Source organism: Hesperophylax consimilis, chromosome 10 (genome assembly GCF_061612785.1).
Source record: "Hesperophylax consimilis isolate HC1 chromosome 10, BYU_Hcon_1.0, whole genome shotgun sequence".
Taxonomy (NCBI): Eukaryota; Metazoa; Arthropoda; class Insecta; order Trichoptera; family Limnephilidae; genus Hesperophylax; species Hesperophylax consimilis.
Genome location: NC_142845.1, coordinates 9,296,022 through 9,314,529, shown reverse-complemented (window position 1 = coordinate 9,314,529; position 18,508 = coordinate 9,296,022). Strand labels below are relative to the sequence as shown.

The 18,508-nt window shown below is 31.9% G+C and overlaps 2 protein-coding genes across 3 annotated transcripts in view; one reads left to right on the top strand and one right to left on the bottom strand.

The window, feature by feature from the left end:
• The window catches only part of LOC149420254 (metabotropic glutamate receptor 2-like), a 710,206-nt gene that overhangs the window by 526,323 nt on the left and 165,375 nt on the right, over positions 1–18,508 (bottom strand). The window lies entirely within an intron of this gene.
• On the top strand, positions 4,230–16,893 carry LOC149420255 (cytochrome P450 4c3-like). The gene is made up of 9 exons (XM_089636558.1): positions 4,230–4,492; positions 6,565–6,674; positions 7,205–7,295; positions 10,208–10,390; positions 11,351–11,420; positions 11,969–12,302; positions 13,992–14,235; positions 16,105–16,284; positions 16,714–16,893. Exons 1-9 carry the CDS (start codon positions 4,324–4,326, stop codon positions 16,875–16,877), a joined length of 1,545 nt encoding a protein of 514 aa, XP_089492684.1. The 5' UTR covers positions 4,230–4,323; the 3' UTR covers positions 16,878–16,893.

The following is an 18,508-nucleotide window of genomic DNA, read 5'->3' as shown; positions in this document are numbered from 1 at the left end:
ACAATGCTCTACCAACTGCGCTAATGGGACCCTATCCTCCTCGGTCACTTTTAACTGTATCATACTTCGAATAAGAACTACCAACATTGTCTTCATTTTTTCACCGCACATTTTTATTGGCAACATTTTTATTTCCTGGGTTCGAGTCCCAGATGTGACCGTTTCCTTTTCTGATTTTTCTGTTTCAGATTTTCGTTTAAAAATCACTAATATTGTCTTCAATATTGAAAGATATCTGCTGTGTTGTATGTACGAGGTACCGGTCTAGGCCGGGGGTCAGCAGACCTTCAAGTGAAAGATATCTGCTGTGTTGTATGTACGAGGTACCGGTCTAGGCCAGGGTCGGCAGACTTTCAAGTGAAAGGTCTCCGCTGTATTGTATGTACGAGGTATAGGTCTAGGCCAGGGTCGGCAGACTTTCAAGTGAAAGGTCTCCGGTGCGTTGTATGTACGAGGCATAAGTCTAGTTTTCAAGGAAACTGGATAACAAAGAGCCATATAATTTGAGGAGTAGAGGGAGGCAGCTAGAGAAATACTGAGAGATAAAAACAAAGATTTCAAAAAAATCGCCATTTAACGTGAATTAGTTCTGTATGAAATAAAGAGCTAGAATATTTCGAAAAGCTAAACCATTTTTGGAGCTGATGATCTAGGTTTAGTTAAACATGTAAGTTATATTCCTATCGAAAATAAAATACCAGTTATATATTCAATTTGTGGTTTTTATTATTATATTTTTTAACACGTAACACCGGAAATTAAACGGGTCACGGTCAACCCGATTACAACTATTCCGAAACTCTGCTATATTCATACACGGAAAAAAATTATCCTGTTAAAAAATTAAAAAGTGACAGAATGCAAATTTCCTGATAAAATATTAGTAATTCTGAATATATCGAGAACACGTGTTCTTTTCCTAATAAATATGAAAAGAAATAAATGTGACAATATCAGTATGTCGATTTCATAATCAATATTTGGATAACCAAGTGTTCCGAAGTTCTTATAAAACATTTAATGATACATGATACTTTGTAAGCAACTCTGTCAATTCATTTGTTAAAGACTTGCAGTCCCGTTTTTAACAAGAAAACGAATCATTTCACCAGATTTCTGATTTTTTTAAATGGTAAACTGATGTTTAAGATACCAGGTTTTTTAGGGCATAGCACAAAGGATAACATATTATTTTTAAGCAATAATTATTAGTCGGAAAAACCGATGTGAATGTTAAAATACATGTCACCGACGTGAATTAATAAGAAATGAATTAATTTTATACGACCGGTCAGTGGCTGAATTGGAATTGTGTTTGGGTCCCACCCAGGCGTAGTGAATTCAATTCGTCAGCTGGCTAAGTCCTCCATCATAACACAAGCAACATTTTCCGATGACTGTGGTGGTAGTAGGAGATTTTTTAAATATTGTCAGGTTATTTGTAACCCGGGACTTGTTGGTCTTTCTTTAAAAAAAAAGCCGACCTAGCGCAATTGGTAGAGCACCTGACCAACAGTCAGAAGGCTGCGGGTTCAATTCCAGACCGCGGCGGCATGATTTTTTTCTCGGGAGATTTTTTAAAAATTTATGTCGGTGTTTCTGGCTAATAATTAACCCTTTAAATAAATATTTTTGATTGAATAACAGTATTTCATATCAGTAAATTTTTTCCGTGTACGGGCGTGTAACACCGTACATAGTCGCCATTATTTCATCATGCAGCAAGCCTAAAACATACTAATTATGCACGATGATTTTGAGAATCGCCCACTTTATATTATTACAATAATATTACACACCACTGCCATGGTAGGACAATACCATGCAAACAAGGTTGCATCGCTTATTTGATTTAATTCCATCCATCCAGATTCACAGATGTTTTAAATATACTTTCCTTGCGTAGATATTCGTGGCGGATGATCCACATAAAACGAAAATACATATCTAGACATCAGGTTTGCAATTTAAATATCAATTACTTTAGTCACTCCTGGTGGTTTGCCACGTGTTGTGTTCGTTTGGTGCCCAGGTTCGTAAGGTGGGCTTTGTTTAGATCTTGGCCGGATCGTGAAAGATGCCTGGTTGAAGGAGACCTTTTGACCTTTCCAGCAGGACTCTCTTTCGATGCATCGCCTTGCACCATAGTGGGAGAAATGGATTTATACGTCTAGACACACTGGCCCCCAGATTTCTACCCACCCTTCTTACATTTTTTCTTCCCTTAATTTTTAAATGCAAAATTAAAAATTCAAAAAAATTTTATGAAAAAAATTATGATTTATCATATTATTATTTATCAAAACTAATTCCAAGAAGAATCTCAAATAATGAAGTATAAATGTATAATTTACTATTCACTTCAAAATATAAAAACGGAAATAAATTTTAAACATTTACTATTGCGCAGTTGAAAATAATTTATTATGAAGTCACACTTCAGTCGCGAATGGAATTCAATGATCCTCATTACATGATGGATTACAAAACCCGTGACAATACAATGAAATACAACATTGAAGTACCACCATGTGATTGATCAAAACTCAAAAGTTTGTTACCGCGGATAAATATTATTTAAAACGACAGTAAGTATCGTTAAATCAATATAATAAATCTTGGATTTATTATTATTAGAATGGTAAAATGCAACAATGAGATTAAAAATTTTATAAAATTATTACGAGGTTAAACATTTATGTAATTAACAAAATTAGTATACAAATTTCGAGCAATTGTTAACAAAATTATTAAATATCTAAAAAACATCCGGGAACAGCACGTTGAGGCGCCATTGTGACAATCAGAAATAATAATTCTAATAAGCCACGTTGGGCCGCCATTGTAACAATCAAAACCGCGCTGGGTCGCCATTGTCACAGCTAAAAAGGATCCAACATCGGGATTGCTACGATTATGAAATAAAACAGAAAAGAATTTCAATTATTACATTTATTTCAACATCGTAAAGAGCAAGAGATCTCTACTTTAAAACAATATTAGTTACATATCAGGGGTGAGCGTCAATACGGAGTACTGAGCGCACAGACAGAATTTTAATTGGTAGCAAAATATTGAGTGTGACATTGTGTTTTGACATAAAATATCTAACCTGTTAACGAGTGAAGGGGTGCCAAACAACACTTAAAGCGTTGTTAAATTTAGAAGCGGTGCAAACCGATGACCATTGAATAAATTTTACTAGCTGATTGCGTCATCGCTTGCCCGGAAGTCTGTCGACTGGAGCGCTCGCTTGTGTCTTCCCTCAAGTCACGTCGTACCCAGCTGGCTGCCCGATTGGTACTGAACTCGCCGCTCTCAAAATTCTGTCTTGAGCTCTCTTCTAGAAGTAGCCATAGAGCATACGTCACATAAATAACTGAGAGGTCTTGTCAGTTGTTTGAAAATTAGTGGCAGGGCAAAATCGAACTGCTACAATGCCCTTTGAGCCAAAAGACTTATGCCTATAAGTCCGAGGTTCCCCTGACACCTCATGACAAATTGTCTTGGAATTCCTCCAGCAGCAGAAACTTGTAGTGGAGTAATGGTGGGTAGCAAGAGAATGATTTTTAAAAGATTGATTCTTATTAAGCGAGCCCACCAAAACGTTTCGTAAATATTTAATAAGAAAGCTCTGAATACCAGTTTGATTGAAAAGTTGAATAAATTATTTCAATAATTAGAATTTAAAAAGGTTCATAAGAACAATTAAAAAATAATTGCAAATAAAATCCATCAAGAAAGTATCACGAAAGTTAAAAGTTATCGCAGAATTATCTAAGATGGCGGTAGTAATATCATAATTATTTGAATTAATTAATTTTAAAACAAAAACAAAAAAAAATCCGCAAAACTACAACCAAATAAAACGCATCATTTAAAACAAGAGCGCGGTTTAAAAACACAAAAAGAGACAAAAATTCAACCATGAAATCCTCTTAAACGAAGTTGTAAAGACGTGTAAAAATTAAGATTTACTGTTTAATGTAGTAGCAGGGCAAAATTGAACAGCTACGACAATTATAGAAATTAATTACAAATAATAAAGAACAATAGAAATTACCTTCATAAATTAACTAAATACTCGTATGAATGTCTAAGTAATTTAATACACAAGATAAGAACACGCTTTTGGACTAAACAATCTGAAAATGGTACAACACTATCACATTTTATCTGACTGTTGAACATTTTAATTTGCCAATTTTTTTACTCTTTGATCAAATAAAGATAAAGCAGTCGCAGTCATCGCGAAGTACTTAGCTCGTTTGGTTGACAGTAGTTTCAGTTGTTAGTATAATATAATATTTAGTGTTTTTCAACATGGGGGTATTTGTATATGCGCTTATTACTTTTGTGGTTGGTCTAACAACATATTTGTTTACTAATTACTTGAAAAACAGAAGATTTTGGAGGTTAATTAATAAGTTTCCCGGTGCTGAAACAAAACCGTTTATAGGAAATGCGCATCAATTTGGAAAAGATGCTGAAGGTAAATTTTTTTTCAAATTTATTATTCAAATGATAGCCATCGTTGTTTTAATTTTTTTGCAGTCATGTCCCACGGTGACATGCAGGATAAGCTTATATTTTATGAATGGTGATTTTTATTATTATCAGTTACTTATATTTTTATAATATGAGGTAGTTCAGAATATAAAAAAACCGACGTTATTTTGTGATTTTAATCTTATATTTCATAATATTTGCAAATCTTATGGTAGCGAATATAACAAACAATTCTACTGTATTCAACTATTTAGTTTTCATACGAATGACTGGACATATATTTATAAATATAATATTAGTTTTTTGCTTGGAGGAACGGCAATTTTTTAACATTCTGAATATTCAACAGTTGTAAAGTACTAGATATACGACAATTATACGTTAAAACTCGACTAAACTACATTTTTGACAAAAAAAAAACAAATTTCATCACACACAAAATATCACTAATAGCCCATTTAGACAAGCGTACAAAGAAAACATAAAAACTCCAACGGTAAATACAAGCCTTGGATAAAGACACCATCAATTTATTTATTTATTTCTATTCATACATTACAGTGTCTACCAAATATTTACATTTGTATATAATACATAAATTTAGAACTGTTATTATTATGGTGTTTTATGCTGGGTGTGAGGTAGGTTTGAGTAGGTGACACTGTGGTGGGTAATGTTATATGTTTCGTGAATACCTCACTGGGAGAACCTGTGCTGAGGTGTTTACGTGGTTATGATTAAATGGTACATGTATTTATGTGTATTGGTTAAATTTTCTTATATAAGTGTAAGTTGGGATTTTAAATTATTTGTTTTTTTAATGGTTATTGTACATTGTTATTTGAAGAAAAAGGAAAAAAATATTTATTTATATGCACATATATACATACACCCATGTATACATACATAAATACACATATATGCATGCATACACACATATAAGTAAACACATGCATACATACATACATACATACACATTCATCCATGATTATGTTTGGTTTGGTGTTATAATGTTTTGTATAAAATGGATATCTTGTTTTTTGATCCAGGCTGTGATCAGTTTTTTGTGAATGTTTGTGTATGTATTTCCCATTAGTAGTAGTTTCAGAGTGGTGGGCATACAATTAAAAAGTTTTGTAGCGTAATACTAGAAGTGTCTTTGTCCGTGTGTGGTGTATGTTATCGGTATATTTAGGGTATTGTTTGTTGTCGACCTTGTTTTTATTATTGTTTGAGGTGGCATTGGAATGTGTAGTTTCTGTTGGAGGAAATTTAGTAGTGCAGATTTGGCATAAAGTTGTCTTATTGACATGACGTCTAATGTTTTGAAAATTTCGCTTGAATTTTTGTAGAATGGTACTTGCAAGATTATTTTAATTATTGCCTTTTGATTTTTTTGTATTGGGTCAATTGCAGTATTTGTAGCGCTTCCCCAAGTCAGTATGCCATATGTAACAATCGATTGACAGAGTGCGAAATATATAGATCTAAGTATTGAATGTGGGAAAATGTTTTTAATTGACTTTATTAGGTGCATGACTCTTTTTAGTTTATTAGTAATGAAAGTTATGTGGTCAGTCCAGCGTAAGTGTGAATCAATAATGACTCCTAGGTATTTTGTTTGGTTTACCCTTTCTATACGCTCGCATTGGCAATTGGGTGAAGTTTGTTCACAGTCATGTAGAAACAGGTCTATGTTAGGTGGAGGTTGACCTCTTTGTGCAATACTATGTGTGATGTATTTTGTTTTTATTGTATTGACGGTAAGAGTATTCCAGTTAAGCCATTTTTTGACAACTGATTTAACGTTTATTATACTTTAATTTTAAATCTGTATTTTTAGTTTAATTTTATCTTAATCTTATGTTTTTTTTTTCTTCATCAACATTTTATATATTTTCTTTAAATGTATTATGAATATTTTTGTTATAAAATGGCGGCCTGAACACGGAAAAGCCACCCAGTGAGGCCAACATTACTACATTGTAATAAGAAATGTAAAATATTGTACCAAAATAAATAAAAATATATAAAAATTCACATATTTATTTTCAGATTTCTACAAAGCTTTGATAAAAATGCACAACGATTGCGGTAAATCGACTTTCAAAATTATTGTAGGGAGTAACGCATCCGTTTCATTATGTGACCCGGAAACCATAGAAGTAAGTGCATAATTAACCGAGGTATTACTAGTCAGGACAATTAGTTGACAGAGTTACAATAGAGTTACAGACCTGAAGAACGCAGAATTATTGTTAATGCTCATTTGACCAATTTCCGGTCTGTTTTCCTCGTCGTCCTGCACCATGTTTGCCAACAATTAAGTGTTTGGCCGAGAGTCTCGTGCAAACCGTTAAAAAATCTTTCAATAAAAACAGAGCCCTATTTTTGTCAATTTTAACAAATTGCCAGCCCCACCTGCGTTAATTCAACGAACCGGAAATTGGTCAAATAAGCAGTAAAAATAATTCCACGTTTTTCAGGTGTGTATCGCTTCATTGCTTGTTTTAAACTATTCTCTATTTGTCTACAACTTAAATGTCAAAGGACAATGACATTTGACATATAATATAAATCAAATATAATAATTTCATATTTTGCATAAAACTTGAAGATTACACTTTAAACAACTGAATTGAATTTAGAATAAAACATAATAATTTTAAATAACCTATCTTTGTTACGATTCTAGACATTGCTTTCAAACAATAAAGAACTAACTAAGATGCAAGACTATGAATTTCTACGAGATTGGCTTGGCGATGGCTTACTTATTGCAACAGGTATGAGTACTAATTATAACAAAATATAACACATCATAACATTTCATTATAAACTCGCTGCCTTAGTTCTTGTATGTTCAATAGACCATTTAGCAAATTTTACAGGAGACGTTTTTTTTTGTTTTTACAGGCAAATTCTAAAAAATTCTCAATTTTGGTCATTTCGTTTAATACACATGTGTAACAGAAAATTATTAAAGATCATTTTTCGAAGATTGAAGCTATAATATGCCCATATTATGACTTTAAAGGTGGACGTTGAACATGGCTTGAAAATGATGAATGATTATTTTGGATATTGAACATATCGTCTTGAGATTGAACAATTCGGCTCCCATAAGTTTGAGGTATTTTTTTGTTCAATTAGTGGTAAATTGCATATACAGGGTGATTTTCAGATTTCAAATACTTTACTTTTATCTTAGTTAGTAGTTGACTTAAAGTATTACTTTAAAATATACAAACAGAGTCCTTGAGTTGATTTTTCACAAAAACAGCTCTATATAAATCATCCAATATTTTGGAAGTTTGAAAAAAATGAACAAGTACAAAGGTACCTACCGCTAATATACTACTATCGGTTGTCGGTGCATGCGTGATGTGAAATATTCTTACATCGTACATATTACGGCCTCCGTGGTCTAAGGGTACTCTTGACTAGAAATCCGGAGGTCGCAGATTCAAATCCCGGCGTGCGCAAGTAAATTTTATTTGACTCATTTATGTTATTTTCACAAATTATTCATTTAAAATAACATATAGTCTATTTGCGGCATGTTTTAGAGAGGAAGATATGGTGTAAAGACCAGCATAAGAATTGAAATGGCTTTAGCTGTGTTTGGTGATCAGATCTAAATAGATACTCACATACCATCTCTCTTCTCCTTCATCATCCTTCCTCTCTTTCTCCTCTCCATCTCCTTCCCCTCCACACTCCCTTCAGTCTCACAATATACTAATATACCCCAATTGGGGATTCCATAGTCTCACTGGCTCCAGATGGTTGGGAGCAGTTGAGACGGTGTGCGGTATTCCATAAAAAAAATCCCGAGTGATGCGTAAAACTATTGAAGTTCAATTTTCAGTTGAAAATTTGTTATATTTTTATTGTTTCGTTACCTACATTTGATAAATGTAATTTTTAAAGTTTACTTACTTTATAAAGTTTTTTTTTTCTTTCGGAAGGTCTTATTTGCCGTGAGCTTATTATTTATGTTGATTATCGTGAGTAAAATAATATTTTTTTAAATAATTTCAGCTCTTAAAATCCTAAAATTATAATATCCCGCGATTTGGGTTATGGGTGTGCGCTATTTAACATTACATTTATTGTTGTTAGTCGTTTGTCTAGTTGGTTTTATTGTAGTTCCTACATAAGAATACGTTTATTGTTTTTTATGTGACTAAAAAAAACAAAAAATCAGAAACTTTTAATTGAATGAATTCAAAATTGAAATATTTGGACTTCGTTTTCATCAGCGATCTCAGCAGTGATAACGGACTAAATATGTGTCGTAGATGTCTTTCAATCAAACTATGAGGACAGTCGACTTTTTGCACATTTCCATGTCCTGGCTCTTTTGTTGTATTTCTTGAATAAAAATAAGTTTTAATGCACTAATATAATTTATTAATACTCATTTTAGGTAAAAGTCCTAAGTTTGTAAATAAATAATTGAATAAATAAAGCATCCTGTATATTTGCCTAGCAAATTCAAGAAGTACATGTAAAATATGGTGAAAAAGCCTTTAAATGACATAATTTTAAGACTTACCTTTCTATTGGAGCTACTGTTCTAAGGTTTATTGATTCTGGAGTCGGTGAAGTCATTTTTTAGTTCAATAACAGTATATATTCGCAATTAAACGTATTTTTAGTGGAACCAATTAGTTGTTAGAAAACAACTAAAAATCAACATGGCCGCACATTTTAACTAGCCGGCTCCTGATTGGTTGACAGTGGAGATTGAACATTCAAGACCTCAACGGTGTTGACGGGATGTTGAACAAATATCTATGAACTTTTTGAAAATATTATATTCATAACTTTGAGTGTTTGAATGTTCAATATCCAGGAGATTGAACAAATAAGAACTGAAACATCATTCCGTGAGGGGATATGGGCACTCGAAAAATGCTTAAAATGTCACTTAAAAACCAAAAAATATGTTTTTTTTGAGCTTCGTTAATGCGCAATAGGCTAATGAACATATTGGCATTCATAACTCAGTTTTGCAAAAAAAGTTCCATTGAACATACAATAACTAGGACAGTGAACTGTAGACATAGTAAAACTCTAAAATGAAATAATTTATTTTATTCACTATTAATATATTTCGTACACTAAGTTACGATGTTAAAAATCTTCTAATTCCCAATGAGTGTTATGTTATGTATAGTAAAAACACAAAATTCATTGGATTACTCACTAATGAAGAGAGCTAACCAATCTTTTCAAGGTTTCTTATCATTACCATTATTTGTGACCTCGCACTCTTTAATGTTGTATTATTCGTAAGATTAGAGCCGCGACTTTATCAAATTAATAATTTTTTACTGACATTGAATGATGTTATGAAACGTGAACCAAACTAACTAAGATTATGTTTCTTATTTTGACAATTATTGGTACACCTAGTACACTCAAGTAATACATCAAAATAATAGGTATTTTTAAATGGCCAAAATCTCAAGTATCATCATGACCGCATTAAAATATGATGATTAAATAAAATGTGTTTTGTAACGTACTGTTTTACTTTTCGTACTTTTGTGCGTACTCTCCAGAATAAAATAATATGTTAGCACAAAACAATAAGATAAATAAACAATTTTCTGCTAGAAATTGATGATGTACATATTTTGATTATTGTAGTTATTTTATGACCTTTTTTATATTTCCTATTTTCTAGATCAAAAATGGCGCAAGCAACGAAAAATCATAACGCCTACATTCCACTTTAAGATTTTAGAGCAATTTGTCGATGTTTTTAACGACCAGGGTGAAATCCTGATAAAGAAATTGGCGTCTCACACAGGCAAAGTGTTTGACGTCAACCCTTTTGTTACTCTGTACGCCTTGGACGTGATTTGTGGTAAGGAGATTTTTTATACGGTTTTTGACTACACAATATGTGTAATTTTAGGATAGGTATTAATGGATTGCGAGTAGTTTGAACCCGGCTTACCCAGATTGCTCGCATTAAAAACTAACCTATTTTATCAGAATGGCCAAATTTTTATATTTTTCATATTACCCGTTAGTTGTGAGCGTAGTTAGTTCATACAGACAATATTTAAAAAAAACTTTTTTTAATTCTACGTTCGTTATATTTATATTATTGTTTCATCGAAATTAGCATATTCTTTTTTCATAAAAAAAAACTGTTAGTAATAAGTAATGCCAACAGTTCTACATTTCGGCAATGTTTATTTCAAGGAAAATAAGATATAATGTAAATATTAAAAAAATATGCTTTTATTGATTTAGACAAAACGTGATATGATTTGTTCACTATTCTGCAGCTCAACACTTCCAAAATCCAACGCACTGTAAATTTCTGAAGCAGGATATTTGTTTAAATATTTGTCCAATATCCAGTTTTCTTCTATGATACCCGATTAATAATCAAAATCTAACATTTTTCTATATTTATTCTTAAATTTAGTGATTTTTATGAAAAATTGAACATAATTAAAAGATGACAACGATTTTAAAAAAAATGAAGTACTAATAATAACATAAAGAATCGCGGTTCTGACGATTTTTTTATGTTTATCTACCTTTGTATTGGCCGATCATTATCGAATTCAGATTCACGTCTTTAATTATTTATCTGAGTTGAGTGATAACCCGTTCATTGAGTTCCTTCGGTACATTGTTGTATCATTCGGTACAAAGAGATTATGTTTCGACCTCTAATCAAAGAAATTAAATTTTTTGCCACTAATCCTTTCTTCCAGTTGGTTGGAATGGGTACTTCGGTTACCATTGAAAAACAAATATTTATAATTATTTTTATTTTTGAATAATTTTGTTTTTATATTATTCTCAGAAACTGCGATGGGGGTAAATATAAATGCACAGGAGAACGCCACGTCAGATTACGTGGCAGCTGTATATCGGTAATGAATTTTGTATTTCTTCAAATTAATTTAACACTTTTTCTGAAATGTAAGGCCTATAGTTTTTTTTGCTGTATTTTTAATTTTTATAAATTTGGCGGAGGTTTAAAATGGTTTCGACGAAAAAATCAGCAATGTTCGGTATTACTTTTACTAATGATATATATTAAGCGGTTTAGAACGGATCGTTCATATCACAAAAATATTGGGATATACCTTTTTAATATATGCGATAGGAAAATGTATGGCTAAATAGCTATCAAGCTTATGTAATACTTAAGTAGAAAAGAGTTTTAAATTGTGTCTTAAAATTAAAATTGTGGAAATGTAAAAGTGTGGTCTTGCAAAATGACGAATAATATTCTTCGACCCAAAACTAAGAAATACGTGGCACATATGTACAATAGTAATAATATATAAAGAGTGTCCGAGGGTAAAGTACACTTACTTCAGAGGAGTGATTTTACATGATATTAGAAATAGAAATAATAAGAAATCTGGTCCGTAAGTAGAGGACATATAAAAATTATAATATTTCTTCATTTCAGAATCTGTGAAATCATAATGGCACGTAGTTGGGTGCCACACAAGAGAAACAACTTCCTGTATTCCTTCACCAGTGATTATAGAGAGCAGGTCAAGCTACAGAATAAACTGCACAAATTTACAAATGACGTGATTAAATCAAGGAAGGAACTTCTTAAGGAAGATATAGCTAAGAGGATGAATGCCGATGAGATTGCACTAAATGCTGAGGATGCTGCGATTGGAAAGAAGAAGAAGATTGCCTTTTTGGATTTGCTCTTGCTAAGCAAGACCGCTGAGGGCGAAGCGCTTTCTGACCAAGTCATAAGGGAAGAGGTTGATACTTTCATGTTTGAGGTGAGCAATTTTTTAACTCTTACCGAAGAATTCGAACAAACTGATAACTTAACAATATCGGTTCAATGGTAGATTAATAAGTAATAAGTATTAATGGTTGCTCAGAGATACCCAAACTGACATTGACACGAAATAAGAAAGAAATCGTTATACAATTGCAATGTTGTCTATGGATTGACATTCCTAAACGTCAAACGTCTACGTAAAGTAAAAATTAGTTTACAATATTGAATTGAAATGCTAACCTAAATTGTGCATTGGCAGTCTGCATAAATAATATACTTTTTGACAGTTAAAGGGTTAATTGTTAATTGCATCCACAACTTAAAAATAATTATTATGTAATATATAACGCAGGTAAGAAAATTGTCACCTTTATTGTTGAAAACAAGTCGTTACTTGATAGGTCGTTAAATATCATTAGAAAGGTATTTCTAATGACGAACGAAGAAATTAAACTTTCAATTATGTTTTAGCAAAAATTAAAACCTTCCTCGCCAATCAGATGTCAGTCCTTGACTTCTTCAACCATCCACACTACCAACATATATTCTCCTGACGCTCCTTTCTTACTCGAGCGTCCCTAACGTCTTCAACGATTTACACTTCCAGCATATATTTTCCCTACACTCCTTTCTTCCTCGGGCGTTCGTGACGTCTTCAACCATTTACACTCCCGTCATATATTTTCTCTACACTCCCTTCTTCCTCCAGCGTTACTGACGTCTTCAATCATTTACACCCCCGTCATATATTTTCCCTACACTCCCATCTTCCTCTAGCGTTACTGACGTCTTCAACCATTTACACCCCCATCATATATTTTCCCTACACTCCCATCTTCCTCTAGCGTTACTGACGTCTTCAACCATTTACACCCCCGTCATATATTTTCTCTACACTCCCTTCTTCCTCAGGCGTTCCTGACGTCTTCAACCATTTACACTCCCGTCATATATTTTCTCTACACTCCCTTCTTCCTCCAGCGTAAATGACGTCTTCAACCATTTACACTCCCGTCATATATTTTCCCTACACTCCCTTCTTCCTCCAGCGTTAATGATGTCTTCAACCATTTACACTCCCGTCATATATTTTCTCTACACTCCCTTCTTCCTCCAGCGTTAATGACGTCTTCAACCATTTACACCCCCATCATATATTTTCCCTACACTCCCTTCTTCCTCAGGCGTTCCTGACGTCTTCAACCATTTACACTCCCGTAAAATATTTCCCATACACTCCTTTCTTCCTTGGGCGTTTCTGACGTCTTTAACCATTTACACTCCCGTCATATATTTTCCCTACACTCCCATCTTCCTCAGGCGTTCCTTACGTCTTCAACCATTTACACTCCCGTAAAATATTTCCCATACACTCCTTTCTTCCTTGGGCGTTTCTGACGTCTTTAACCATTTACACTCCCGTCATATATTTTCCCTACACTCCCATCTTCCTCAGGCGTTCCTTACGTCTTCAACCATTTACACTCCCGTCAAATATTTACCATACACTCCTTTCTTCCTCGAGCGTTCCTGACGTTTTCAATACTGTTCAGATCTTTCCAAATACGGTTAAAGCCTTTTCAAGCAATGTTTCAATTTCAATGAATAGTGGTCTTTCACTACAATGAATCTGAGGCTCTTGACTCAAAATAATTAAACAATTAATATTTTTGTTTGTTTCTAGGGTCATGACACCACCTCCGCGTGTATCAGTTTCGCCCTCTATTGTCTGTCCAACTACCCAGATGTCCAGGCCACGGCCTTTGAGGAACAACTGGACATCATGGGGAACCATCCACATAAACTGGCCTCCTACAACGACCTCCAGAACATGAAGTATTTGGATTTGATAATCAAGGAAACATTGAGAATGTATCCATCGGTACCAATGTATGGAAGAAAATTGATCAATGACATGACACTCCAAGGTAAATATTTAGTACAACCAATAGTTTAATATTTGAAAAATTATTTTTTTAATCGTCAATTACGTTTAATAATGTTAGTGTTCTATAAGGTAAATCCAATTTCATTACGACTTTGAACGTCGATACAACAGTCACAATATTAATATATAATATAAGTAATTAATAAAAAATAAATATAATAATTATTAAAATGCTTGCAGAACTCAATAATTATTAATTTATCAAATTAGATATCGTCTTATTTTTATAAAAAAATTAATTAAATACCATAACATACTTAAACATAATTATATTATCAGATTATTTACCTAATTAAATACCATAATATATATTTAAAAATAAGAAAAAAATAATAAACGAAACGTGAAACATAATCAGACACAGAAAATATAGGATAACGGTCAAAACTAAGAATCGAACAAAGGATCTCTTAAATTTTAAATATGAGATCTTAAAATGTAACGTTTGATAACTAGGTAACAATGATCGAGTGGTTAAGACGTTATCCCGGTAAGACAAGAGATCTTGTGTTCAAAACCTAGTTGTGGCCGTTATCTTTTATTTTCTGTGTCTTGTTCTGTTTCATGCTTCATTTAGATTTTTTAGTATTTTCTTCTCCTTCAATGATTTATTACACTTTCAAAAGTCAAAAAAAGTATTTCAAATAAAAATAGAGACATTTTAATATTAGTTATAGACAGAAATTCTTTAAAACTAAAAATTTGATCAAAATTGTTGGGAGTTTTCGCAAAAAGTACCCTGACGACCTTCCACAACAAATAAAAAATTAAAAGGTACTTACAGCATTAAAATAAAGAAATTTAAATTACTTTTTTCCATCATTAATTCTACCAACTACCAGTGAAACTACTGTATAATAATTTCAGCTCTTCATCGTGATTTGTGTTGGTCCTATGTTAGCCCTTGAACCTTATAATACGTATATTATAAAGTTCAAGTTTTATAATTAAGGTTCGTTTTTCATAAGTTCCCATTTTATTTATTATTTTATTAAAATCATTCCTCAAAATATTAATATTGAAACATGAACTGCGGAATGCGGTTAAAAGCCAATGAATCCACCTAGATTTCGTCGTTTATCCCATATTTTTTGGTTCTATTAATCTAACACATTGTGACAAGCGTTTGCAAACTTGGTATAATATGCCGAAATTCGCTCCAGTGGTTAAGTCGTTATAATTTTATCTGTGGGTATGAGTAAAAATAATATTGAATAAAAAAGTGTGCTTAATAATTGGAATGGACTATTAATACATGCATGACGAAAAATTATGTGATGGTTGTTTTGCATTAATTTTTGTCACGCGAAAAATGTTTTTTTTTGTTGTATGTATGTTAGCAAAGAATCATAAAAAAATGTCGAAGTAAAGTATTTTCACAGTACGTGTATGTTTTGATGACGCGTGGAATTGGAGAGTTATTTTCTGCATTCGGGTTGTTCACTTCTACATTATGAAGTATTCTGGTTCGCCACGTTGAAAATATCAAACCATTGACGGATACCAATTTGGAACTACCTGGTCTTTTTCTTTAGAAAATTTTGTAAAAACCATAGATCTGGCAATGTACTTTTTTTGTTAACATTATATTATTTGTAGTTTTATTAGTTTGGAGGTATGAATGTTTCAATACGTTTGTTTTCTGTATACTTTCTTCTAAATCTGTGCATACCTTATATTTTAAACCTATATGATAATGCACAGATATTATATATTGTGGATTCCATATTATGGAAGCATACCAACACCATTGAACTTCTGATGAATTAACAAAAAAAACCTTGGTATAAATATACATATGTATTCATTAAAAAATAATAATAACGATTAATCCTTATTTTATTTCTAGATGGTAGAATAATTCCTGCAGGAGCCAATGTCAGCGTAATGATTATGTTATTAGGAAGAAATCCTAAGTATTTTTCGGAGCCTGACACGTTTATGCCCGAAAGATTCCTTTCTGAAAATCTAGAATACAAACATCCATTCCTAAATGTTGGTTTCAGCGCTGGACCGAGAAACTGCATCGGTAAAAAACTATCTTTAATGTATATTTTAAATCTCCAAAACATGTAACTAATAATACTTGTATGACAACACATTATCATAGTCATAGATCAGCAGAAAGACTTTCCTAAATAATTAAACATTTTGTTTGAAAATTAATATTTTGAATTATTGAAAGCATTCATTTTTTTAATTTTGCAGGGCTCTTGACTAGCAAGCATGAGGTCGCGGGTTCAAATCCCAGCGTACGCAAATAAATTTACTGTTTTCATAAAAACGTGAGAATGAGTGACGAAGTGATTATTTTTTTATGAATTATTGAAAAAAAGACTTTACAATGTGTACATATTAACAGTTTGTGCAAATTTTTAATGTGAAGTAGATATTGAAGAAAAAAAATATCCAAAGAAAATAAATGATGAAATGTATAATATTTTTAATTTGTTTCCAGGTCAAAAATTTGCGGTTCTCGAGATTAAAAGTGTTCTATCAAAGGTTCTCAGATCTTACGAACTGCACAGCTCAGGAGTGGGTTTAAGACTGGCCCCTGAAATTATTCTCAAATCCAAAAACGGAATGCAGATCAAATTGAGCCAGAGGGTGTACAAAAAATGAACTTTTTGCCTGAAAACAAAATACACATTATTTTAAAAAAAATTGTAGATATAAATATATTTTTTTAAATCTCAGCAATAAATAGTTTCGCTTGAATTAAAATATTTTATTAAAATACCCTTTACCACATAAGATATAAACAAAGAAAGAAGAAGAACAACTACCTGATAAGCTTAATTTGTCCTTCTTGTAAAATTAAAAAAAAATTAGAAACTTTTCTTATCCTGTTTGGGGCCCAAGAGTCAAAATGTTTTAAGTAAACTTTCAAGATGAGCAAATAAAGATGACACTAACTTCCATCGGTTTAATTCTTCACGTTCTTGTTCTTTACGAATTCCACATTCGTTTTGATTGATAAAACAAACTTACAGCGGCGCTTATGACGTCATCCCAAACCCTGTCAAATAATTATTGAATATTACGTTTTCACTAATACGCATCTATAAATCATATTAAAATAATAGATTTCAAATCGAATCTACATATCTGCTAATACTTGTTTTTTTTCTAATATAAAATGGGTTCCCAAATCTTCAGGCCTCCTACTTGGTTCGGTTTTGGGAACAAACAGCAATTACCCCGTAGAGTCAATTTATTCGCTTTTCGGAACAGCTGACATAGTCTCATGGAAATCGTAATGTCTCCCTTACGGTCATAGTTAGATATATAAACTAAACAGTTTTAGAAAAAAAATACAAAAATGTATGTTCAAATACCTATAGAAGTAAACCACATAATAATTAAAACTTACACCTCTATTAAACCAAAGGTTCCGCCCGCAATATGTGAAAAAAATTATTAAACTTTTTGAATTTTTAATAATTAATTATTTTTATACAAAACGACAAAAAGTGAGGTGGCTCTAACGATGATAATGCATTTATTTATTGTTTTTGTGTTTAATTCGTAGAACTCCATTTAATTTTTTTATAAATTTAATTTAGATTAAATTTGATAATATTATTATTAAGTTCTGCAAGTGTTTTAGTTTTTTATTATTGTGACAGCTGTTTCGGCTTACAAGGCCATTTTCAAACTGTGGTTAGTCCACATTGAGACGACGTTTTTATACTATTTCAAATGTAAATTTTGAAGGTGCATACATTGAATTATTACTGGTTACACCGATGACATGATCTATTGTTGGTTAAACCAATCTATGTTTTCCCCTCAGTAAATGGTAATGGGTTCTTAATTATTTACTAATGACTTTATTGCTATGAATTATTTGAAATTTACAAAACCCAAGCAGTATAATGCACCCAAATAATTCATAGCAATAAAGTCATTAGTAAATAATTAAGAACCCAGTTAATACGTTTTAGAATCTTTCGAAAGATTTTTTTTGGTAGCGATCTAAAAAAAATTCAATTTAAATATGATTCGAATGTATTTCGTTCAAAGGGCTTTTTATTTGTTTGTACTTTACAATACACATAGTAATGAACAGCTGTAATTAAATAGAAAATATATTCAGATGATTACAGAATTCAAAATATACATTTATTGAAACAAAAAAATGGCTCTTATTCCATAACTTTTCATTTTCAGGCATGCAGAAATATATTTGAAAAATGTCGAAAAACCTTTTGATTTAGCATTATTGTTGGACTTTCAAAGTGTGTATTTAT